At 43.5% G+C, this 27,066-nt stretch overlaps 1 protein-coding gene across 5 annotated transcripts in view; it reads right to left on the reverse strand.

Annotated features, from left to right (window-relative positions):
• Positions 1–1,378: 1,378 nt before the first annotated feature.
• Positions 1,379–27,066, reverse strand: part of SFSWAP (splicing factor SWAP) — a 105,846-nt gene continuing 80,158 nt past the window's right edge. For 4 of the 5 annotated variants that reach the window (XM_054997074.1, XM_054997073.1, XM_054997077.1 and 1 more), the window contains 6 exons: positions 26,678–26,949; positions 22,530–22,685; positions 20,737–20,856; positions 8,941–9,108; positions 7,101–7,173; positions 1,379–1,761 (listed from right to left, as the gene is read on the reverse strand). In XM_054997074.1, the coding sequence (XP_054853049.1) occupies positions 1,696–1,761; positions 7,101–7,173; positions 8,941–9,108; positions 20,737–20,856; positions 22,530–22,685; positions 26,678–26,949 (855 nt within the window). In that variant the 3' untranslated portion in view covers positions 1,379–1,695. The remainder of the gene's footprint in view (positions 1,762–7,100; positions 7,174–8,940; positions 9,109–20,736; positions 20,857–22,529; positions 22,686–26,677; positions 26,950–27,066) is intronic. The other variant, XM_054997075.1, reaches the window with a different exon arrangement.

Raw genomic sequence — 27,066 nt, forward strand, 5'->3', positions numbered from 1 at the left:
AGGACAGTCTGGGATCTCTGGAGAACAGTAACAATTCTGCATTTTGGTAAATGATACCGAGAACACATGCTGCCCGTGGGTGCTGCCCTTGAAAGCAATTCACAAGCTGCCTCTAGTGGAGAATGTGGCTGCCAGTCTTGTGTGGGGTTGAGTGGCATTCTCATGTTCTGCACCAATCCTGCCAGTTGTCAGTTTGCTTCCGAGTCCAATCGCTAAAGGCCTTCAAAACCTAGGAACTATATACCGGTAGAATGGGAACATGAATTATCTATGCTCTGTCTACTACGTATATACCCTGCCATTCTTTCCAAAGATCTCAGGACAAGGAACGGGTTCTCCCATTCTGTTCTAACAACCGTGTGAAGTAGGTTAGGCCGAGAGAAGGACCAGCCCAAATTCATCCAGCGAGCTTCACAGCAGTATGGGGATTTGAACCCAGGTCTTTGAGATCCTAGCCCAACTCTCTAACCACTATCTTATTTCTGCCCATGCGCCAGCAAAGTTCTGGCTAGCACATCTGGATGGTTCCAGTATTCTGATAAGTAAAATGAGCGTTGGCAAGGATTGGGTCTTTCTTGGCAGCTCCATCCTTCAGAATTACTTTCCCATCCTTCAGAATTACTCCAGAATTACTTTCAGAATTACTTTCCCGAGGTGGCCCACAAACCCTCTCCCACATTTTGTCTTGCCAAAAGTGATGCAATAGGTTCCTCTTCTGTTGGACCTTGGTTTACTTTGTGGCTTTTTAAAAATTGAGGTGTACTGTGGTGCTTTTAGTTTCAAGTGGTAGCCATTTTGATATGCAGCGGAAGAGCAAGGTTCAGTTCCAGTAGCACCTTAAAGACAAACTGGATTTCCAGGGCAGGAGCTTGAAGAGCCAATGCTCCCTTCATCAGATATCAGTATCTGAAGAATGGAGCTTTGACTCTCGAGAGCTCATAACCCTGGAAATCTAGTTGGTCTTCAAGGTGCTAAAGGACCCAAATCTTGCTCATCTGTGGTGTATTTTTTATGGTGTTCTTATCGGACCATTGAAAACTGCTTTGAACTTGGGAAAAGCTGTATGTTTTTTTAAAAAAATAAAGTGAATAAATAAGAATGCATCAAAGGAAAAGAAAATCAAAATTAAAAGCAAGTGAAGTGGTATGCTCTGACACACTGCTGGGTTTATATTAGCGCTTGAGTCCATTTGCAGAGAAAGGTGGGACGAAAATGTTTTAAATAAATACAATGAAAGGCTGCTCATAGGTGGGCCACTGAAAGCCTCCCCCCCCCCATTGTGCTTCAAAACAGCAACGGGTGTCCCAAGCCAAAAGCTCCAAAGAAGACCATTTTAAACAGTAAAAAAGCGAGGGGAAAAAACTGCCTCTCAAAAGCATTTAGCTAGTAAAAAGGGTTCCTCTGCATTTTTATTGAATTACATTCACAGAAACATTGTATTTACAAATATACAGACCCCGTTCATTGCAAAATGTTACTGAAGAACCGGTCCAAATGTTAATTTACAACACCGCCCCCTCTCAAAGTCTGATTATCAACGAGATGTTCCACATGGAAAATTCATCCAAGGGGACCCCTCTTCTGTACATAGCGAAGATTTTTTAGCTCCTTGTAAATCCATCGTCAGAGTAAAGGGAAGTTGAGAGCCATCTGAACAAAGCTTCTGGCTGAAGACCGTCTTCTGGAGGCTTGGTCTCAGGAGGCACTGGTTGGGATGTTTTTGGAAGCGGCAAGCATGGCCCTCACTTTGGCCATGAGATCCTGCAATTGACACAGGGAAAGAGTGAGAACTGGTTGAACTCCCTCTAATGACGATCTATCTAGATACAAACTGCTTACACGATACGCACCAGAGCTAGCACAACCACCCACCCACAGCAGCAAGGAGCATCGAGTGCCTGTATCCCTTTGGCAAATACCGTCAGACGTGGAATGAATGTGTGTTTTGACTGCGATGGCTTCTTTTGGTTGTTCTGGAGGCTCCCCCACTCCCACATGGGTTTTGTAAGTTTTGTCCTGTTGCCATCTAAGAGATTCACCCAGTGAAATAGCGGATTTGAATCCGAATCTTCCCTGGGCTTTGTCAGATACACTGAGTGCCATGCAACACTGACTCTAGTTTATCGGTGGACTTTGTTATTAGTCAGCTGGGCTGGAGTCCGATGGAGGGGGTGATATGTACATCTCCAAAACAAATACACAGTGCAAGACATGCATTGGTATGTAGAAGACTCTCGCCCTGTTTTCGTGTTTACTGGGCAGTGAAATAATCTTCAGCAAGTAACTAAAAAGTTATGACAGATGCTGCATGTGGCGGTGTGTGTATGCAGTTGCTCCACTAGAATGATCTGTGCCCCCACCCCTTTTTGAAGGGGGAGAAGATTATATACATGGCATGTCTGTGCCATTCACCCGCCACACAAAGCTTGCTGTCTCCTAGCCCATATTGGCATGGGGGGCTTTGTCTTGGAGAAAGGAGTTAGACTAGATGTTCTTTCAGCCACTAATAAGCCTTATAATGGGGCCAATGTGTATCACATGCATAATTATCAGTGTATCAGATATTCCAGTTTTCTGATCTCCAAATCTTAATTTGGAGATACAGAACATGCTACAACTCCCCTTCCCCACGTTGGTCTAGCCACTTGACTTGCATTCAGGGAATTGTGATTTAACATCAGATTTTGATGTGCAACAGCAAATCCTAGTCTGGAGGCAAATGCTGGTTAGTGCTAATTATTTATTATTTAGATAATGTATTTATTATTTAGATAATGTATATGACGCCTCTTCAGGGACTGCTGAAGGTGGCTCACAAATAAAGAGACAAAACACGACACCAGAATTATCAATAATAAAGCAAGCCATAAAAACAAACTAGGGACGTAAAACAACATTCATCAACCTAAAATGATATTTATAAAAAGACTTCTCAGGTTAGAAGCAGACAATGAAAATTAAATCCTGCCTTCAAGTCATAGCTGGCTTATGGTGACCCCTGGTGGGGTTTTCATGGCAAGAGACAAACAGAGGGGGTTTGCCACTGCCTGCCTCTGCAACCCTGGTCTTCGTTGGCGGTCTCCCATCCAATTACTAACCAAGGCTGACCCTGCTTAGCTTCTGAGATCTGATGAGATCGGGCTCACCTGGGCTGTCCAAGTCAGAAGCAGACTATAAACACAGCAAAAAGAGACAGAACCCTCCCATTAAAAAAACCTGCAAGTGGGCGGGGGAAGGAAACGAGCCCCCACAGACCCATTTCCTACTCTCCCAATCATGATTTGGGTTTGGGAAACTGAGCGTTCGAACTGAGCCACGTTCATTAACACAAAGACAAAATGCAAGAGGCAGGAGTCGGGTAAATCCTGCAGACTCTGACTACCCCTGCAAATCCTGAGGCAGACGAGCAAAAAGTAAAAGCTCCACTGTGACATGCCCTGGCTCCACGAAAAACATTTTTAAACCGACTTGAATTACTTAACAAAAAAGGACAAAAGGCACTAAGCTGAAATCCCACTTGCATCTCTGCCTACCCTTATCGCAGAGCCAAATACCATCTTTTACATAGGAGCCCAATGGCTTTCAATATAGCCCCGTGCTCACTGTGGGCTTGTGCAGTCTGAATTCATTACTCACGATTATGATTTTATTATTTCGAGAGAGCAGCAGCTGGCTTCACTTCAACGCAGGAAAAAAGGAGCTGTGGGATAAAGAGAAGCTGGTTCTCTCCCCCTTTAAAAAGAAATGTGAGATCTTCAGGCCAATCTGCTTTTGAGAGATTACCTAGAGATATTGATAAGAATACGCGAGTTTTCTTGCTGCCAACTCAGACAAAATTCCATTTAGCAAGATTCTGGTTCTTGGGAGTGGCCAGCCAGGTGCCTTTGGACAGGACACAGGCAGAATCTGGAGGGGGCGGCCTCCCACTGTTTAGACCTTATACCTGTTATTCAGAGATACTCTGCTTCTGCACATGGAGGTTCTATTTAGTTGTCCCAGTTAGCAGATGCTACCCTAATCCTTTTTCAAAAGGTGTCTTAATGAGCAGTCTCCACCTCTCCCTGTATTAAGTTCTTGTGAATTATATGTTGAACAAAGAAGCACCCCTTTTATTAATCCTGAACTTACTGCCAGAAAACAATGGCTTAGGATGAGGCACAGTGACTTATGTTTGAAAGGAATGGGAGTGTGTGTGATGTAGCTCGGATTGGCCACTGCCCACTTGCCTTTACATGTTGGAGCAATGCGCAGACTGCCCTCAACACTGGCAAAACACATGATGGATATATGAAGTGGCCTACTACCGGGTCAAATCATTAGCCAAGAAGCTCAAAGCTTCCGAGTACAGCTCTTTGCATGATGGCGTCTTTCCCAGCCCCGCCCCCCAAGAGTCTGGAGATGCCAGGGACTGAACCTGGGGCCTTTTGCATGCAAAGCATGCAAGATACAGCTTTTTAAAGGCAGTGGGATAACTGGGCTCCTTTCTCCCATGCCTGAAAGTGAGTACGGGGCATGAGGAGCCGATTGGGACCACCTCAGCCCCACTAGCTGTATCCCACTCTCCGAGAGTCCGTGCAGGCGTTTTACTCAGGGCCATTCCTCCTTATGCTGCACCTTTAGGGTCAGGTCACCTCTCAGTTCTTTTTGTTATTAACTCCACAAAGCTCCACTGAGGGAATTTTATCTAGTCACTAGCAAACCATGAAGACTAGAAGCCAGTTCGGCATAATGGTTAAGAGCGTGGGACTCTAATCTGGAGAACCGGGTTTGATTCCCCACTCCTCCGCTTGAAGCTAGCTGGGGGATCCTTGGGTCAGTCACAGCTCTCTCAGACCCACCCACCTCACAGGGTGTTTTGTTGTTGTGGGGATAATAATGACATATTTTATAAACTGCTCTGAGAGGGTGTTAAATCATCCTGAAGGGCGGTATATAAACTGAATGTTGTTATTATTATTTAGAAGAAAAGCAGCCAGTTGAATAATTTCATTGGGGGGGGGAGGACCCAAAGGGCCAACCTCCAAAACATGGGTTGAATCCTGACAGCTTTTCTGTTTAAGCTTCCTTGATTTTCCTTCTTACTACAGCTTCCATCCCACAAGGTTTTTATTCACTTTAGTCTCACTTTTTGGTAGTCAAAAGGGACCATTTCCTGCTTTTTTAGCAGGGCAGAAGCTGCTAGACCCAACCCACCAATGCCTCAGATGGAACATCAGAGAAATTCAGATCTTTGTTTAGAAACCATCCAGTTGAATCAGAATTAAAATGTGCAGGAAGCAAGACAAGGAGATGCACGGTTGAAAAGCGTGAAACTGAACAGTGCTATCACAGAATTTTAGATTTTTTTTAACTGCGCTGCATGAAAGAAATTGAAAACAGACAGGCTTGTAAGTGCACTCTGCTTAGCGTGCCAAAGGTTAGACAGAAACTGTTGAAGCCGTTGCACTGCAATTGTGACCTGCAACTCTTAACAGACATTTCTATTGTGGCCACTGAAGTTAACAAAATAAACAAACCTGATTTTATTCCCCCTCCCCAACTGTGTAGTAATTCTTTTTGCTGTTAGAATGAACAGTACATTATAATTATCTTTAAAATGCTTGTCAGCTTCTGTTAGATAAGATTCTGGTGCCAAAATCCTTGTGGCACTGTTCGCAAGGAGGACCAGTGCCTGGCTCCCACGACATTAAGAGGTCTCTAATTAGCCCTGGGTGGAAGGGGACAGATGAGAGCCCCATCCAACCAACTGCCCTTTCAGAGCCACCGATGGAATTCCCACTGAAGCAAAGCAATACCCGGCTGTTCTGTGCTTCTTGCACATCTGGCTGGGGAAAGTGCCACATGGTTTGAGAATAATGCTTTGGGGCTGAAGGGGTAAGGCTCTGAGCTTATGTACACCCTGCTTTTCTCACCAATGAGGACCCAAAGCAAGTTACAACAGTGTTCTCCCCCTCCTCCATTTTATTCTCACAACAGCAACCCTAGACGGTAGGTTAGGCAGACAGAGAAAGTGACTGGCCCAAGATCAACCAGCAAGCTTCTGTGGAAGAGTGGAGATTTGAACCTGGGTCTCCTAAATGTTTTCATTTTGAAACTCTTTTTAAAATCAAAACGCATGAATGATAGGGTGTGTGTGAGAAAGGAGACCTTGAATAGTGCAAGGACATCCAGGCAGGTACAACCCAGTCTGGGATGCCTGACAGCAAGAGCTGGGCTTGTTGCTGTATGCAGCCCTAAGTGCAGTACTTAAAACTGAATGAAAAAGAGTCCAGTAGCACCTTTAAGACTAACCAATTTTAGCATAAGCTTTCGAGAATCACGTTCTCTTCGTCAGATGCATGGAGGGCAGAAGGAAACTGGCCAAATATAGAGGAGGAGACGGGGGGGGGGAGGGGGGAAGGAGGAGAGGGGGGATGTAAACAACTCCTTTGATATGGAGATGCAGACAGCTCCTTTTGGTGTGGGGATCAGTTTGCTTGTGTAAAGGTTCAAAGGAGTTTGCCGTGTTAGCCTGTAGTAGCAAAATCAAAAAGAGTTCAGCAGCACTCAAATTGGTTAGTCTTAAAGGTGCTACTGGACTCTTTTTGATTTTGCTACTACAGACTAACACGGCAAACTCCTCTGGATCTAAAACTGAATGGAAGTGAACAATTTGTATGGGAGAGAAAATGGGTGTATCTGAGGATGCCATAGTTTGTTTAGTTTCGTTTAACCACAGCTTTGTATTGTGTCTGAAATGAGCCTGAATTTCATGGTAAAGGGGAACAGAAGTCAATGAAGTAACTCGGAAGATGCCATGCGGTCTGAGGGAGAAGAGAACTGCAGGGCTTCTTTACTTCTTGCGGCCCTGGAAAGACTTCTGGCAGCAAGGAAGTCTGCCTGACCTCCAGGAAGAAACCACAGCACTGATGCAGGCAAACAAAAAAGCTCTTCTCTCGTAAACGGGACAGATTTAACTCTGGAAGGGCAATGATTACAGACCATCTGCAGGGCCTCTTAGAGCCATACCAACACTGAAGTTGCAAGTAAAACACAGTATGATCACAAAACAGTTCATTCCTTCCTCATGAGGCCTGCGGTAACAACACTTTAAACTGTACCTGAGTTATTTTACTCTGTACTGATGACACAATTGCTGAAGAGATCTGGCCATCTTTTTCCAATGATACTCCCCTATAAATTCAAAAAGGAGACACACATCAGCATTCCATTACCAGTATTTAAATATGTACAGAATTAGCAGAGAGCGGTAGCTAGAGAACAAACAGTGAACCACGCGGCCTCCGGTCCAAATCTCACCCCTGCCTTAAAAAAGTAACTTGCAGTGCTTCACTCCGACACAGGGCGAATAAGCTGGTCTAAGTTTGTTGTAAGGATTACCGTGCAGTAGTTCGAGCACTTTGAAAAAGCAATTACACAAAATACTGAAAGTAAAAGGAATGATTTTAAAGCATCTAGATGGGAAGGACACCATTCAGAGCTGGGCTGAGCGAATCGTCCACTGCCAGTATGTTCTCACCAGCGGATATTTTCTTTATCCTTCCACTGTTATCTTCATCTGCCTTTCTGCTGGGAGCATGGGGGTAGCACACACAATTCTACTCCCTTCTTTTATTCTTGCAACAATGGTTAAGGCTGAAAACTAATGACCAGTCCAAGACTACTGTAGGCCTTTCCCGCTCAAAGTCCAACCCTATCCACTACACTCTGTTGGCGTGGTCAAGTTTACAGCGGGATGCATCAAAAGCTACGATTAAGGTTTGTATTTGAGCGGTGGCAGTTTTGTGTTAAAATTACTGCTGAAAGATCCATAGGACTACCATTCATCCTGTAGGATGCTTGAGAGAGAATAGCTCACTGGAGTGTATTTTTTCAGTGCCGTCTCATTCAAAGCAGCTACTGCTAAATTGCCATAGCTGTAGTTAATAGCACAGAAGCAAAGCCTTTGACTGCTGAAATTAATTCAGGTGGAAGCCATGACTGTTTGGAAAGAATGGGTGCAGAGACAAACAGAAAAAGAAAGGGCTGACAGATGACCATTTGCTATATTTAAGGTAACAGCATCTCGGTAAGCCCGGCATACATAAACGGCAGACAGGAATACTTTCCTGGCTTTGGTCCAGTTCTATCACTTCACAGCTCTCCCTTCTGATCTACTGCATATGGAAATCTGGCCCACATTGTAGTGCCATGCAACAAACTGCTATTTATACACACACCCCAATTTCTGATTATTAGACTGAGAAGTCTGGTAAAGTTCTCCTTGCCACTCTGGTGCAATGATACAAATGACCAGGGGAGGAGAAGTGGGGGAAATCCCATCACTTTGCCAACAGTAGTTGAGTAAGATCTGGGCTTAGGGGTATTTAGCCTGGGCATGGCCAGAAGCGTGAGCCACAGGGCAATCAGAAAGAGCTTTTGGCCCTTAGTCTGTAACATGCAACCCGCTGGATCAGAACCAGTCTTCTCTGCGTTCATTTTCTTTGTTAAAATTGCACTGTTTATCGTTGGTTGTTAAATTGTTTAAACGTATTTCAGTTATTTTTCTAGAGGAGTTAGCCGTGTTAGTCTGTAGTAGCAAAATCAAAAAGAGTCCAGTAGCACCTTTAAGACTAACCAATTTTATTTTATTGTAGCATAAGCTTTCGAGAATCAAGTTCTCTTCATCTGTAAGCCACTTGGGGTCCCTCGGGGTTGAAATACAGCATAAATACACCCAAATAAACAAATTAACGATGCCGTTCCAGTAATAAAACAGGTACACGTCCCTCTTCAGAGAGAGTAAGGCATTTAAGCATCTGTTCTGCTGGCAGGCCCAGAAGGCTTCCTTGCATATAACCTCCCATTTGGCATTATCTGCAACACAGCCTTCATCTTCAACCGAGCCAATGGCTTGCAGACAGACAAAAGCCAATAGACAACCTTAAAAGAGCCCATTACCTGGACCGTTCCTGGCTGGATCCTCTGCTCTCCACAGGAGAGACGCTGGCTGAATGAGCGGCATTCTTAAGTGCAGACTGCTTGCCCGGAGAGATGGAAGGAGAATGAGATCTTGCTTTGGACTTGGTGTGGGAGTGAGACCTCCTTTTCTTCTTTTCATGAGGACTTCTGAGAACAGAAAAACAAAAGGGCTTTACTTCATCTAAAAGCTACATGGCCAGCTGCAGGAGGGAAAGAAAGGAAGCTGTTAAAAAGAAGTCTTTGCAGTTCTGATGAAAAGCAACACCTCTGCTGCATCAATAGCGCAGAAGTCCGATTCTCTCTAAAACCCCCCAAATTTACCAACTGCCAGAGAAGACAGATTGTAGGAGCTCACCTTGAAAAGCTGCTGATTCTGGTTTACCTTTTTCTTACCTTCTGATGTTCCAAAAGAAATAGGAAGAGATCAAATGATAGATAACAAAGCTTAGGGCAGGTGATGGCTCCAAGCACGCTCAACACTTATCTGTAAAATGGCCCCTTAAAGCCAAATACGAACTCAATCTACCACACCATGAGAAACGTCAACAGTAACGAGGAGGAACAAATACCAGGGCCAAATGACACTTTAAACAGGAATTACTTGATTGGACTTCTCATCCTTTTCTTCTTCAAAACAGGTATTGTGGGGGGAGGGGGGGAGCCCTTTGCTTTGTGTACATGGGCCAAAGCATAATCCCTAACACTACCGGCCTAAATTAAATCTGGCCTCCAGCAACTGCTTTGAAGCTTTCAAAAAAAGTCTGGAAATCAAATTATGGGTCTTCTACATAATGTGTAGTTTGGCCCTAAGACACCAATACCAATTTCCTTTAGCTGCAGCACTGAGCACGAGATTATTCTGAATAGGTAACATGCCTGGCAGACAGAACTGTCAATTGCTATAGTAAGAGGAAGACATTTTATGGGAACATAAAATCCTTTTTATTGTAGATATAACAAGGGAACAACACAAATATTCTGTGATCTATCACTGTTGCTATCCCTGTAGCTTGCAGCTTCCCTAATAATGCTTCTTTCCAAGGAATGACCCGTTCTTGTGGGACCACATGCTCTTGCTCTGCTGTCCCACTTGCATCAATGGCTGTGCAAAGCAAAGCTGCAGAGATTTATGGATCTCCTCTCCACTAAAAGAAAGGGGCCCAAGCGGATATACAATAAAAATAACAGTAAAGATGCATATATTTTGAACTAGGCTTCAAAAACTTTCTTCATAGTAGCTGCCTTCCATGACTGCCATTAGTTAATTTATAATGCTTATTTATTGTGAACGATGGATATCTATTAATGTATATATTGACTTATAGCACTTGAATACTTTGCACTTTAATAATTTATAAATTTATATACAGTCTCCTCACATTAGTATTGTTGCATTAGTTTCTTTCTTGTGTAGTTTCCCAGGTGTGGTGTTCCATTCTTTTTTCCATTGGTTAATTGAGGGCTTAAGAAAACCCGAAGGACTGTGCATGATAGGCATAGACATGGCTGTCCTCCTATCTATTTTTTATATAGAATACAACTCTCTTCTACAGAGGTCACTGAGGTGTCTCAGTTTCACTGTTGCCCTCCATAGATCACTTGCATTCCTTATTAGTTGCACATAAAATTGGGGATAGCCCTTTGACCCTGCGAGGGGAGTCATACAAATCTAAATGCTAACTTTGGTTCTGATTTGGCCTCCACAGCCAAACCAGTGAATTTGTTTTTATTTGGATTAATATACTGCTTTTAAAATTTAGATTAATATATATTGCTTTTACACAGCAATAAAACATATGTGCACTCTCCCACAGTTCCAAGGGATAGTTACTTGAAAAACTTAATTAAGAGTTTGAAACTGCCAAGCTTATCAGATACTGCTTTGGCAAAGGCCATCCTATTATTAAGTTTATGAAGCAACAGAAATGGGAAAAAAACCCTTTCGAAAAATAAAGCACTGGAAAATTTCCACCCTTCATCTCTGCTGCTAAGAGTTCAGGAACAGGGCCCTACATCCATTCCCTTGGCCCTAACAGCCAGCTCTCCGATCAGTTGTACTTTAACTGGAATTTAAAGTTCCAATGTCCCACTTTTCCTTTTGCAAAGATGGGGCATCCATCCAGCGCTTAATATAAAACTATCGCTGAGTGCCATCCGAAGCACTGCGGATCACTATGCGACTAACTTGACCACTGGGCATGTGATCAAAATCCTGCCGTGCCAGCTCCTTATGCAGCCGGCGGGTCACGGACAGCTACCGTCACAAGCAGGAGTTAGCGTACTGACTTAAGAAGTCGTACTTATGGAGGGGTAGGGGGCAGGAAGAAGAGAAGGCTTTATCTTGAACATGGTCAGCAACTGTAGAGCCTTCTGGTGGCTTTCCAACAGTGACCAGTTTAACTGAATCAGAACTGCAACGATTTAGGCCACTGTGTGCTGGAATGCAGGCGGGGAGTCTGCCTCAAGCTTCTCTAAGAGTCCGGAGTATAAACAAGCCGACCGGGGAGCGAGCAGGGAGCTTAGTCCAGGGAGCCGAATTCAAAGGTCAGAGCCAAGAGAGCAGTCAGAGCAGAGCTGGGTCGCAGTAGAACCGGGCAGGTCTGTGCGCAGGTGCGTCTGCAATGAGGGGAAGGGCGTCCCGGCTTAAGAGCAATCACCTCCAGGGCAGTGCTGCATCCTGTTAAGCCTCAAGGTCACTACGCCGCCGTTTGAGTGCCTGAAGCCTTGCACTTCTTCTCCTTTCCTGTACAGCAAGACGCTGCCGCACCCTACACTGCCTTTCAGGTTCAGGGGAGCTGGGTGGGGATGTTGCCCTGGTCTCAGCTGCTGGTGCAGGTAAGGGAACAGCCTCTGTCTCTGAGTCTGCCCTGGATTCCTCAGCCTGCTCTGGCAAGGGATCCTGCTGGTCCTCCATGTGGCTGACTCTGGAGGGGCTTGGCATACTCTCTCCCCGTCATCCTCCCTGAGGTCTTCATCCTCTGAGGACTCAGAGCCCACGACACACTGTGAGCAATCTGACAAATCACTTGGCAACCTCCAAGCCCCTTTAGATGAGGGCTACCAAATCAGCCTTAGCAGTAACTCAACATGGTCACGTCTCTCTTTTGCCTGCTGTTCTGTGCCTTCTGCTTAAGGCAGAAAATAACCTTAAATACTGACCTCCGCTGCAACAGCCAACGTGTCTTGCTCTAACCTTTAAAAGCTACACATATGGCACATCTGAGTAGCTGAGCATAAAAATTGAGCCATATGCTGAAGTATATTTGTGGCTGACACAGAAGTTGTGCCCCTGTTAAACCCCCAGAAAATTCATACCTAATGGTGGGAGTGAGATTTATGCAAGTTTTTTTCTTCGACGGCTCTACTAACTGGTCACTTTTTCCTCCACTAAGCTGATAGTAGAGGACAGAGGAACTTCTAAGGGGAAAACTATTACGTTACATGGCAAATGACTCTCCATCCATTTTGGAAGAAACTTTACACGTTTTATAAAACTATAAGCTACACACAAATATCTCCATCCTGTAAAAAAGGCCGAAAAGAAAATGCTGTCAGAAGTAAAAAAAAAAAAAAAAGGCAGTCATGTATTCATGAACCAAGAAGCAAAATGTACCAGGGAAGCCAGATGGCTACTGGAAAGTAACAACTGGCCATCAGATCCAGTTGTGAACTCTGAGATCAGAGGACGGTATTCAGACTATGCAAAGACAGGTGCCAGAGGCCTGGCTAGCCCAAGCAGAGTAGTCAAAGTCCAGTCCAGAGTCAGAGCATGAGTCCAAAAACCAAAGTCTGAGAGCCAAGTCAGGGGGTCCGTAGGTCAGTACTGTTAAAGTCAGGTCCAGATGCGGGCAGAGACAGGGCACGGTCCAAAGGCTACAGGAGCAAGGCAAGGTTCAAGGGAGTGGTCGCAGCAGTAGCAGGAATTCAACTCGTTGCTTCCATGCCTAGCCATTCCTCTAGACTGGCTTTTATAGCCAGGTGTGGTTTGCGGCCAGCTGCTTGGGCTCTATCCTGGTGCTACTCATCGTCACTATCCACAAGCAGCTGGCATCGTCCCAGGAGGCGGGCACTGCGCCTTCTCTCCTGCAGCTCCACTCTCTGCCTTCGTCTGTGGTGTTCTTTGGGTGTGGGAGAACCTGGTGTGTGTGTGTGGGGGGGGGGGCATCCCCTGTGGTGTAGGGGCTGAAGCGTGCTGGTGGCTCTGCCTCAGCTGCTGGCTGTGGACTCTGATCAGCCAGCAGCTGTTCTTCCTGATCACTGGCATCGGCTGAGTCAGGGCTGGTTACATGAAACTCCTCTCCTCCTGAGGAGTCCTCACGTTCACTGAGCCCAGACTGGCCCATGACACGAAGCATCAAAAGCTGGATATAGACAATTGACTTGACAATCATAATCAAACTTATCTTTGCCCCTAATTTAAAATGTAAATACTCTACACCACAGGAGTCTTCATTGTACTATGTGATAGTGAATGTCAACTGAGGTCGCCAACATAATTTAGGTTCTATATTGCAATATGGTAAGATACTATCAAAAGAAGTCTATTTTGGGAATGGTGAACTGTGTGATGCCTAGGACATTAAAAAGAAAGGTTCAGAATATTTGTAGCAGTGCAAGTCCCACAGAGTGAGATATATAGATGGAAATAGCTAAATTGATTTAATAAAAGGTTATTGAAATTATTTTAACAGCCTGAGTATGTCATTTCAAAGGTTATTTTTATCACCTGGTTCAATGAAAAAGTTCCATTTTCAAATGTTTGAAGCCATAGTACCCTCTTTTTAAAACTATGTTTTCTATAACAATATGGATTAAAAACTAGTTAAATGACAGATTCAGGAGGGCAGCTGTGAGATCTGGGTCCAATAGCACCTTAAAGACCAACCAGATTTTGAGGTATGAGCTTTCGAGAGTCAAAGTTCCCTTTTCAGATATGAGGAGTGGAAAAAGGAAGGAGTCTTTATAATCCAGGTAAAGGGTGGGAGAAGTATTGTAAATCTGAGCGTCAGAAAGCTAGCTAAATCGGATGAGTGGGCAACTATATGGCAAATCAAGTTCAATGAAGCTAAATTTAAGGTGATGCACACTGGAACAAAAAAACCTATATTTACATATATGCTGATGTAGTCTGAACTGGTGCAAAAGAGAGAGAGAGAGAGAGAGAGAGAGAGAGAGAGAGAGAGAGAGATCTCTCTCTCTCTCTCTCTCTCTCTCTCTCTCTCTCTCTCTCTCTCTCTCTCTCTCTGGCTTGTACTGGACTGGTCAAAGGAAAATGTGGCAGAGGTGGAAAAGGCACGCCCCACACAGGGGATTATTAGGAAAAGGAATGAACACAAAGTGGCCAATATATATCTATAGTGCAACCTCATTTGGAACACTGTGTACAGTTCTGGTTGTGACATCTCAAAAAAGATATTGCAGAGCTGGAAGAAAATGCAAAAGAGGACAACCAAGATACTGGAGCTTTTGGAGCATCTTTCCTACAAGGAAAGGCTAAAAAGTCTGTGGCTTTTCAGTTTAGAAAAATATACAACTAAGGAGATAATGGCAGAGATGTAAAGTTTCCAGAAATGTTGAGGCTACTGGAGCGGGGCGGGGCGAGTCATTAAATTTGGGCATTCACACCTCTAGGTAAGGCTCTCATAAAATTATGCATGCGATAGTGAACAGACAGAGTGTTTCTTTCCTCTCCCACAATGCTAGAACTCAGGGCACCCAACGAAGCTGATGAGCAACAGACTCAGTATGAACAAAAGCACTTCTTTACTCAGTAAGTAATTAAACTGTGGACAAAAGACCGTAAGCAGAGCCTGCTGGATCCGACCAGCGGTCAATCTAGTCCAGCGTACTCTTTCAAACAGTGGCCAACCAGTTGTCCTGGAGGGCCAAACACAGAGGACACAGAGACCGAGGGGACTCCCTTGCTGCTGCCTCCCAGCACTGGAATTCAGAGGTTTGCGGTCCTTCTAGATGGAGGCTCCCTTCAGTCACCATGGCTAGTAGCTGTTGATGTCTGCCCCCATTTTAAAGCTATCTATGCTTGTCGCCATCACTGCCTCCACTTCACTGCTGTGGATTCCAATGAGAGAGACACAAGCATAGCAGATAAATTTATGAGGGGCAGGTCTATCAACAGCTACCAAGCAGGATGTCTGAAGGAAGCCTCTATATTCAGAGGCAGTAAACCTCTGAATACTGGCACTGGGAGAGCTACAAGTTCTCAGTCTTTATTCCCTGCTGGCCCTCCAGACCCTCCCCTCCCCGTGTGAAACAGGATACAGGACCAGATGGACCACTGGTGTGAGCTAGCAAGGCTCTTCTTATGTGCTTATTATTTAAGGAAGTGAACCAGGTTCCAGAGAAACCAATATGCCTACTCAAAACACAGCTGATTTGTGCCCTCAAAACAAAATATCAGAAAATAGCTTTCAAGAATCACATTCAGCATATGGAGACAGAAAGCCACAGGGGCATCACAATAAACAAGAGCGCTATGAATACAAGCTAGTCTTATGTAAGAAAATAAGCCCACAACTCACAGACAAATGTTGAGATGGAAGATTAACTACTTCTACGATGAATTCAATTTCAATAGTATAAGCTTACTGCAAATGCTTTCTACTATACATAGTAAAGTTGTTCTTTGTGTGTGCGCGTGCGCATGCAGATTACGATGACAAACGTGAGTGCTAGCAAGAACATTTTTGTGCTCAATAGGAGAGGGAAGCCAGTCCTGGGCTTATGAATATTCGACTTTCCTCTCTCAACATAGAAAGTAAAGCACAAAGCAGTCTGGACTGATGCGGTCTCCTTGACACTGTCCCCTGATCCCTACTGGATTCAAAGAGTACAGGATCTGTGGCTGACAGGATATCCTGAGAACTGATTGACATATGCTGCACCAACTCAAACATAAAACCTTGTGAATCCACATGGTGAAAAATACCAGACATAGCCACTGGTGGAATGAAGATATGAAGAATTGAATTTTAAGATCTGATACACAGTTGTGAGAGGCTACAGCTTGGATTCAAAATGTTTTCCACTACACCAGTGAGAGGTATGGCGGTGATGGTGTTTGCCAACCTCTCCACTGTGTCTGGTTCACTTACCCTTAGGGTTAGCATTTCTGATCGCAGGGCAGACTGTGTGGGAGGAGACAGAATCAAGAAGTTCATTTCCACAAGTACAGGGTACAATTCAAGCTTGTATTAGGCAGTGAATGAGTGTAAAGAAACTGCTAATTCGTTTGACAAGTTGTCAGTAACAGATCTGAAAGTCTACAAAATCCAACAAAGACTGCATTCACTGATGGCTAATTGGCAGCTGGTCGGTAAAGCCATTTTCACCGATTCTCCAGAAGCCAAATTACAAAATCATCATGTAGGAACAGCTGAGATTCATTGAATATATGAAAAAAATTAACTAAATGAACAGCATCATGGACAGCCAGCATAGTGTAGTGGTTAGAGTTTGAACTTGGTTATGGAAGCTCACTGGGGAAGCTCACATGCACTCAGCCTGTCCTACCTCACAGGGCTGTTGTGAGGCAAAAATGGAGAAGGATAGTAAGCCACTTTGGTTCCCCACTGGGAGAAAAATGGGGTATAAACAAAGTAAACAAACAAAAGTCATGTAATGTTTTAATGCTGGCAATGGTATCAAGCTCTTCAACACTGAAAACCAGTATTTTTAAGAACTCTTATAAACAAGAACAAACGGGCTTCTACCAACAGTAAAAGGCTTTCACCCAGCAGAAATACTGTCTTTAAAAGAATCTAAAACTCCAGTAGAAAGGCTCTCCGAAACCTTAACGGCCACCAAATCCCAGCTTCTTCACTGAACCAGAACCAAAGCCAACTACAGCCATGTGCTTAAAATGCATATCCTCCACTGAATGGCATAAAATGCCAGTAAGAATCTCTACTCCATGTGGACTCAAGACTCATGCAAAACATGTACCTCAGTCCTTTGCTTCAGCTTATATGGGGAAAGTAAGCCAGTAACTTCAGCAGTTGAAGGCCTCCATAGACGGAGACAGCCACCTGCAAAGCTGATAATGTGGCACTCACCAAGTCTCACATTTAAGGCTATTAAACACCCTGAAGCATGCTTTCCACTGATCACACGTGTTGGAATGTGCTGTTCAACTGTTCTGAATTATTCCAGGAACCGCAGTTCCCCACCAGCTCCATAGCGTGTACTAGCTTGCCTCCATATTTGTCTCTCATGGACAACAAAGAAGACTAAAGGGTAGAACTATTTTTACTTTCAAAGATCACAGAGCACATCAAGCAGTCAGAATACAGCATAGTTAGCAAAACTATAAAAAAGAAAAGAACGGTTAAGCTGTTGGATTGCTAGCAGCAGATGTCAACAATGGAAATAAAAATTAACAGTTTGGAAAGTAGCAGTGTGCAACTTTGGGAAAACTCTTCCTTTCTGTCCCCCCGCCCCCCCCCCACACCGAAAGAGGTTCACTTTAAAATATGCCCACCTATTCCTACAGATCCATTTCACAAGCTGTTGAACTGGGTAACAAGTTTGTAAGCATGAGACAAATATGAACAAAATCACCTCCTCCCCATTTTAAATTAAGCATGTTAATTAGGTTTTTTTTCCTTCTGTTAAACTCGGCAGACCCTTCCGCCCACTGAGAGGCTGCTGTGATTTCATTTCTACAGTACATTTATTTCCTGCTATACAGAAGGAGATGTCATTCCTAAACAAAAGGCACAGTTGCCAATCTAAGAGGATGCGTTTGAGGAGAAGAAAAAACCATTTTCTATTTACATAATGGCCCTAACTGCCCCAAACCATGCCTGCTTTTTTTTGGTGGGAGATTTCGAAGCTAATTTGGTATCATTCCACAGAATATACACAATAGTAACGTTTGAGGGGGCATTTTTAAATAGGGATTAGAACTGTAACAGAAAGGAACCGCTCAGGAGGGCAAATCGATAATGGAACAGGAATGTAATCCACTGCAAAAAGTAGTGCATGCATTAATGGCTTTTACTGCATTTTACCTTCTTTATTGTTTACAGTATACCTTGCCCTAGATAGTCTGTCGTTCACACTGTTCTCTAATTCTGTAATCCTAGTCCTGTTGTATTGTCCACCGGTTGTTTTATGCTGTTTGTTTTATATCCTGTAATTGGCCTTGAGTCTCGGAAAGAAAGGCGGACTACAGACAAAGTAAATAAAATATAAAATAACATTTCCTGCAGTGGGTTTCTGTGAAAAAAGCGACTCGCGAGATGTGCACAGTGCATTTTACGCACACATGCAAATGCCTCTGTAGCATCACAGTGACCAACTGCAAAAGGCGTATGAGAAAAAGCTGATTTCCTAAGCGAGAAAATAGGTTTTCCTTTGTTTTTAAAGACAAGCAAACATTTCCTGCTCAAACAGAAAATTTTCAAGCAGGGAGCTCCTCAGAAACTTAACTAGGGACTGAAAAATCAATTGAGATGAACACACTTGTCTCAAACACAGCTTGAACAATATTTACCAATACCAATCTTCCTTTGCAGTGTACCAACACAGGAAACAATGGAGGGCATTCAAATGTGTTTGGGTCCATAAGGCGATAAGTATTCGGGTCTGGTAGCACCTTAAAGACCAACAAGATTTCCAGGGTATGAGCTTTCGAGAGAGTCAGGGCTCCCTTCGTCAGATACAAGAAGTGGAAAAAGGAAGGGATCCTTATAATCCAGGTAAGAGGATTTCTGCATTCTGCACCAGGATGGGTCCTATGTCACTGGGGAATCTCAGGTGACTGCATACGCAGCTGCATTCAGTTTGTAATGGGAGCCAGAAGGAGAGGGTATGCAGGACTACAGGGACTCACAGCATGCTTTAAAGGACTGGGAGTGAGGGTGGGTGACAAATGGCAATATGACTCCAGGGATAATATTTGCTGGGAAAGCTCTTGCTGCCTTCTGCTCTCCTTCATCAGGAGACCGATCTGGTAATTTGAGATTAGCTGGTCTCCAGTTCAGCAACTTGCTGTACAAAATACCTCCCTCCTGAAGGTTCAAACCTCACACCTGATGTCATATGCACACCTCTGCAAGAGTAGGATCCATACCCCATTAAGTGTGCTCCTTGGCCTTGTTTAGGGCTTTTAATTCTTACATGTACTTAATTTAAACTGATCTCTGCAGCTGGTTTTTAGAGAGCTTTTTTTTTTTTTGCATTAATCTATGATAGGTGCCGTTTCCCACATATCAGCGGATACCTGAATCATCTCCTGATGATTCTTGGATTGTTGCCAATGTGGTAAGCTGTTGTGACACGTGTCTCTTTTCAAGGCATTAAGTGTCAGGGTCTGTTTGTATGTTGCCTGACAGGAAGCAACCTGACTAACGCCATGTTTAATTCTTTAGTTGTTTAGTCTTCTTTTCCCTCTAGGCCCCACCTGTGAGAAGCCGTTTCCATGGGAGAAGACACTGTCTTATCTTTTCTGCAAGCCGAGTCAACCTTGAATGGTGTTCCCACAGAGAACTCTCCTGCTATGCGAACTCGGGGGGGGGGGGGAGGCTGGGCTCTGAGAGTGTGAAATGTAACAACTTCTGTTCTGTATCTCATTCCTAACAATGCCTTGTTCAGCTAGGATCTCAAATCCTGGAATATGGACGTCTGGGCCTGAATGCTGTCTTTCAAACTAAAACCTTTTGAAATCAAGAAACCTTGTCTTCTTGCAGAAGGGAGTGAGGCAGACTCTCGTGTCTGGAATGCCACAGCCTGACATTAAGCTATTATGGGTGCTGTTTCGTATGCACAGGGAGGTGCTTTACTGACATTTTAGTCTATGTTTTGCACAGAACGTTCTATGTAAACTGCTTCGAGCCTACTTTTTTTAAAATTAGGAAAGCGACATAGAAGTAATTTTTAACAAATAAATAATACACCCAGAGCCATGCATCCAAAGTGTAGCAAAATGCCCACTTTAACGAAATCGAAGTACCTTGATCATAGTACAATAATTACTCTATCACCTCCTTTAATCAGAGAACGCAACTCAAACCTTCCGGAAGGGCTGGAAGAAAAACTAGGCAGTTGCGTAACTTGTTTCAGTCAAGCTGATGTAGAAGTTCCCAGTAGATTGCACCCAGTGTCTTTTAACAATGTAAATATTTAAATGTAATTCTCTATGAAGAATAACGTTTTTGGAATTGCACAGGGGGAGCTGCATTGGTATGCTACAGGAAAACAAAAGCAAGCCTTATGGCATAAAGGCTAATGAGCTTTATTAAGCTGCAATAAATCTGTTAGTCTTCAAAGTTCCGTAAGATTCCCCCTAACATTCAGGCGCATTCAAGAGGAGCATAGGAGATACAACACTATGGAGGTAATTGCAATTTATGTCTGATACACAGGAAAAAGGACTCCAGAAGCCCAGACTGGTGCTTATCCCACCTGCCTGGAATTTTCTTGAGATGAACTACAGAACTTACTGCCTGGATCCCACTAAACTAAATGGAATGCAAGCTCGGTTCGGCCTCTATGCAGAAATCTGGGGAATGCCCCAAGTCTGCTGACTACACAGAGGTCATGTGGAAGCACAGATTGTACTTCCACTTGGGCTTCTACCCAATTTGTACAACCGTAATATGTTGCTAAGGGTCTAAACTTGGCCTTAGTGTAACATTGCAACCCCCCCACTCCCCAGTAAAGATGCTGTATTTTCTAAATTTCCATATTTGGCTCTAAACAAAGCCAAATGAACCTCTCAAAATACAGAAGCATTTCTAACACATCACCCCATACCTGGAGCGTCTTCTGCTCATTCCTGGACTGTTGCTAACACGGTAAGCTGTTGGGACACCCTTTTCTTCTCTACGCCGCTCAGGAGTGTGGGCCCTTCTCCGAGGAGATCTTGAGCGCGATCTGAATTAAGAGAAGGGGAAAAGTTTTAGTATTCTTGAGCTTGGAACCAATTGGCATTTTTTTTTCAGTACATGATTTCAGAAGGTGCTTGTGGTCTCCAAGCCTCATTTAAATGTGTGTCCCAATACATCACAAACACTTTTTCTCCCTTAACAAGACACAGGGATTTTTTTTTTGAGATGTTGTCAGCTTCCTGAGGGTTTCTGCTTTTCATCATAGACACACATACACATACACTCAAGTTCCCGATTCTCTTGATTCCAAAGCAACGTGCATTAGATTCTTATGATTATCTCATGCATTGAATGCAGGTTTAGAAGACAATCTACATGCTGAGCAAACTGGCAAGTTCACATGCATACAAATCTTTTTGGCATTGAAGCTAGGGAGTTGAAATCCTGAAGATCTGTTCGGTATTCCCTGTCTAAAGAGCATCAAGCCTCTAGAGAAAGGGGAAGGTTTCTTGAATCCAGGCTGCTGATGGTGGAACTCATCTTTCAAAGAGGCTCAATTTGGTAAGACAGATAGCACAACAAAAAACTGATATTTATAGATAGGAGGAAGCAGAGAAGAGGAGAAGGAAAGGGAATAATCTGAGCTGAACTGCTGGAAAACTTTGGTTCCATCAGGGAGCTGACAACACCCCAAAGTCTGTGCACCAGGCTGGAGGAAGTGAGGATTTAGCTTGCCCTTTTCACATGACCAGAATTCTTCAGCCCTATAGAGAGAGTGCAAGTGAAAACTGTGCCCAGTTAAAGATCAGAGATAATCAGAAGGGCTGCAAGGGTTGGAACAACATCATGTGCTCTTCAGCATGGAACATATTCACTGGGGTAGGGGTGGGGGCAGAGAGAAGAGAATCTGGAAGGGGGAGAGGATTACGAATGAGTCTATCAGAAAAACTAGCTCCGTCTGTCTAATAACCTGTTCATTTTGGTTGCACTTTCAATTTTAGCCGTTGTTAGGTTCGCTGCTACCAGATGGTTTATATCCTACTTTCCATGCTTGTGACAGAGGCCATTTCTCACATTCCTTTAAAAAGACAAATCTGGAGCTGTGATGCTGTCGACACTTCAGAGCTTGAGGTAAACACACTCTGATTACAGACGGAAGCCTCCTAGCTCTGGAACCACGCTCCTCTTTTTTTTTTACCTTGTTCTCTTTAAGAACAAAGGGATTTGAACTACGTAAGAACGGATCAGACCAGGGGTTCACATAGCCCAGTACTGTGTGGCACACAATGGCCTACCAGTTACTCTGGAGGGCCAACAATAGGGCACAGAGGCAGTTTTGATCCTACAGTTTGGTATTATGTTATGGTGGCCCTTTAGAGATGAGTGCAACTCCATAGCACAATGCAGCATCCTTCAAGAGATGTAAGAAGTGGCCCCCTCCCCCCACCCAGGACAGCAGTCTGAAAGCAGTGGTTTTTTTGCAGACCACTGTGCGTATACCATGCCCCCCCCCCAAACTGAACTTGGAAAAAAAATGAGCTATTTTGAAATGGAGGGGAGGGGGGAACGCTCTCATATACAAAAATGCTGAAACACACTGCACTGCAGAGAAAATTGCAGCTTCCCTTAGAAATCTGATCTTTCCCAGAAGGATGGGGGAAAAAAATAACAGTAATAAAAAAATAAACAGTTGATAGAAGTTGGAGGTCAGTCAGACACCTTGCTGCTTTACCAGGATCTCCCTCAAATGAGCTCCGGCAGTCATATCTTTGCGTTGTCGAAGCTGCCTGAGAACTCTCGCGCTCTGCTGCGGCTCCCATTGATGGGCTGCTCAGCCACGGCTCCATGCTCAATGTCCCTGTGGATTCTGGGAGTCTGTGATATGGAGGCACACACTTCACATTCAGAACAAAATGGGCTTACTTGGGGGAGGTTAACCAGGATTCCGAGACAGGTCAGTTCCCTTAACCACAGCTCTTAATGGAGGCATGCTTAAAACCGTTTCCACTTAAAAGAGCCCAGACCGTCAGGAAGAGAACCAGCATCAGTGTGAAATATTTATGAGTATTATGCATATATTTTTATAGAGCAGCTTCAGCTGTGTTATCTTTTTCTGCCATCTTCAAAGGGGAAGGGCTGTTGCCATTAGTTTTCCAATGATAAAAGGCTTACTTTTTCTTAACACAATAAAGCTTGCGGGTTTTATTACAGCAGCCTATCGCATGAGATATTCATAGGGCCTCTGACTCCATTAAGTGAAGTTAATACCAACCATCTTGCTCAAACAGGCTCTGTTAAAAGTCCCATTATACTGAAAGACTTGGTGCGTTATGCTACATCTTTAGCAGCTGAATCTGCACAAGGAGATGTCGCTTCTGGGGAAAAGAAAAGATTCTGAAGCATGGGCAAACACCCGTTTTTGCCAACCAAACATGAGGAAACCATTTCGAGCCCATCTTCACTGATAATTTGGAATGGAGTCACTGGTGCACTAAGTTTACCTATGCCAATCAGCAAATCTTAAGAAGCTAATCCTTTAATGATGCCTCTCTCTGCTAATTACTACACACAGTTTGTTAGCTGGGTAAACAGAGTAGGTGGCTTAGCAAGTAATCTATTACTGAAGTGCATACAGAAAAGCGATTAATGTGAATGAAGTTTCCAGCTAAACTGAAAAGCAAACCCGCAGCCTGCAATTCTCTTCTGTCCCTTCCCATACTGATTATGGAGTGGCCCAATTCATAAAAATCCATATAATACTTCTCTCAAGGTGGCCTTAATGTAATGGGACTTTCTGAACAGGTGGCCTGAAGATTTCAGTTGCAAGATCTTGCAGCAAAATCATTAAATCGCTCACTGTGTAATGACTTATTTTAGGAACTGCATCCTTGATTCTCTTCAACTTGCACCACTCCTCCGCCCAACAATTCACTCCAGAGAAAATAAAGAGAACGCACACACCCCAATTACCATGGTCCTTATTTGCATCTACCGATACTCAACTGTGAAATTTGAAACTTCTCAACTAGAACATCACACATTAAACCCTCCACTTCTGACACTTCATGTCTACTAAATCACTGCGCAGTGGAGAGTTCTCTTTACGTCATGTTTATCATTGGGCTTTGCAGCCTATTGGGGGATATATAAGAATCAGGTGCTGAATGTAGAACAAGAGAGGCCTGGTTTTTCTCCCCCTCCCAAACATGCATATTTACGCAACTCCTCTAAATGGGGCACAAGAGAAGAAAGAAGGGATGAATCTAGGAAGATGGTAAAGGAAATGGGCAGGAGACAGCAGGTTCTTTTTGGTCATGGATATAATGATCAGACTGTGAAATGCATTATGTATCTATACTTTCAAATTTTAACATGCACAGGCCAGGCTATGATAAAGCAGATCTGCAAATCAGATGCTATTTCACGAAGTGAACATCGCTGTAGGAAGATGGCAAAAGGCTCCCATTTTTCAGAATTCCTTCTACAGGGCCCAGATACTTTGTGACTGTTGGGATTTTTGGAATTTCAGATAAAGCCTGTTCAAAGGGCATAAAGCTAACAGGTCTGAGGCACTGTACTCGGCTAAAAGCTCTCCAAAGCTATCCATGTGAATAGGCACAATTAAAAGAAAATGACCCCATTGGGATAAACTCAGGGCCCACACATTAGCAAAGCCCTATTGAGATTAGCAGGAATACACCAGATTTTGCCAGGTAATGGAATTCATAAGAAATTCCCTTCCTTCCCATATCAACACATCCCACTTTGAGATGAGCTTTTATTCTAGTATTGCTTTCAATGAATTTGCTACCTTCTCAGACATCTATTAAACTTTCTGAAGGCAAACCAGTCCTGTTACTTAAGCAAAATCAAGGTAGAGTTCTTAATTTTTCTGCTTGGTCTTATGTTTAGAGAAAGGCAGGCCACCACGTCTCTAACTGCTTGTTAGGCGTCCTGAAAGACAGAAGCCGTATTCAAGATACAGCTCTGCCTATTTCAATTGACTCTCTGCATCAGGTTAACACTAGCCACTTACGAAATCTGAAGAGCTTCACATGAACAACCAATCTTGTGAAATAGTCCTCTACTAATTTGTTATTACAGGGGGGGGGGGACGTACAGAGGGAGGCTTGCTTAAAGCAAATCAATTAATAACATTTGAATGTGCTCGATCCCAATCCTACATTATAGCTCATGGAAATTAAGTATTTTCACCTGTTCAGGTAAATGGGAATTTCAGTACTGGTTGCTAACATTTTTGTGCTATAGCACAGGGTGAAACATTTGGGCTTATGGCAACAGCCAGCACCACATAAATGGCATCTTGCCCGAACTGAGCATTCGTACATACAGTAGACAGGCAAACTTACTGGAAATTTTAAAACCATGAAAGAAGATCTCCCTCCCCCGCTTTCTTTCAGAAAAATCTAGAAATTTTGGGAATGATTGAAATATATGACCTAATTTCCTATCAACCCTAAACTTATTTTAACTCTTTAACATCATATAAAGCATCATTTATAACTAAGTTAGCATACAGAATAGTACTATTTGGCATATTTATGGAATTTAAAAGTATAAATGCCTCAGTTTTCAGCAAAAATTTGCAAACGTACCTAGCACCAGAGTGAGAGAGAGAGATACACACAAAAGGCTGTTCACTATGACGACTCCTTAAGAGCATGTACTTTACATTTAGCATCTTAGAGGCAGAAAAAATAGAACATACGTTTTATAGCAAACAAAACAAAGTATGATTTGGACAGAAACAGTCTCATACAGTCACAGTAGAACTTGCAGCATGTTTGGATATAAAATGTATCATCTTACGTATTGTAGCATATTAATTGTGGACAAAATACGTCACATTTGAACAAACATTTGAAAATATGTTGTGTAAGTGTCCAGTATATATAAGAATTATAACTTTCTAATGCTATAGACTGTTTTACATGAGAAATTTCATACTACACATTTTAGTTAGAAAATCTTTAATTCACTCCAAAAAAAAGTTTTTCTCGAGTTTTTTCCCCCTGTACTTCCCAACATTTCAGAAATCCTAGGCAAAGAAACAGGGTTTTTTCTTTTTCAATTTTTTCCCCAAGACTCTGCCCCCCCCTGGTTTTTTTATCTCTAATGTACACATACAGGACTAACTCAGCTGAAGCAAGCCTTTCACACCATTTGGAAGGGGGAAGATTCTGTGTATCAAGCAAATCACACAAAACATGGCTCTGCTTGATTTCCAGGCTGAAACAAAATAAGCATCTGTAGGGTGTTGGGCTTGGCAGAATTGTAGTCTGTCTTCCAACTTGCACATTCAGAAATTTACCCCCTGGCGATAAGCGGCAGTGTTTGGTGGACTGGGCACCTGATGGAACCATAAGGCACAGGCAAATTAGGAACAGGGAAGAGATGCTGAGGCAGACATGGCTCTTAACAGCTTGCCTTGGAGTTCTTGTCTCGAATGGTGACGTTGAGGGTATTTCCGCATGTTATTTTGGAAGCATCTCTACAGGATCAAAGCAGTATGGTTGGCATAGGCATAATGTTTAATATTATAGTGTAAGTCTGAGGGGGGGGGAACTAGACTACTCTAGTGATATTATCTCGCTGGGGTTGCTTTGGTAGCATTTAATTGAAAAATGGCATGTTTTGCTTCTGACGGAGTGCGAGGGATTTGCTGGTCTTTGTGTGGCGCTGTGGAGAGCTGTATCCAGTTTCAGCAAAACAAACACACACGTTCGCTTCGAACATAACAATTTTAGCCTTGTGAGTCTGCAGTGTAAACCTGCTAAAAGGAAAAAAGGAAGGAGAGCACAAAAGAATATTTAAGGAGAGTTTCATCAGTTCAGTGCGGCACTCACCTGGAATGCCGGACAGTTCTATACGCAGTGGGGAGCGAGTGCTTGGCTTTCGAATGTGATCTAGACCTGGACTTCGAGGACGAATGATACTTGGGAGGGGGCGACCGGGATCTTGACCGGGACCTTTTCTTGTGCTTCTTTTTCTTCTTTTCCTTTTCCTCCTCTCTGGGAAGATCTCTGCTTTTGCTTGAAGGTCTTTCAGATGCCTTCATTTCCAAAGTGGGTAGAGTCCTGACGCTGCTCAACAGAGCACATGGCATGCTACTGACAGTCTGGAAGTTAAAATGTCAGGTGTTAACAAATGCTACTCAGGAAGTAAGGGTTAAAATCCTAGCAGCCTTCATGGACTCACTGGGCAGACATGGGCATGTTTCTCATTGGAAAAATGG

The sequence above is a fragment of the Eublepharis macularius genome, chromosome 13 (assembly GCF_028583425.1).
Source record: "Eublepharis macularius isolate TG4126 chromosome 13, MPM_Emac_v1.0, whole genome shotgun sequence".
NCBI classification, from domain to species: domain Eukaryota; kingdom Metazoa; phylum Chordata; class Lepidosauria; order Squamata; family Eublepharidae; genus Eublepharis; species Eublepharis macularius.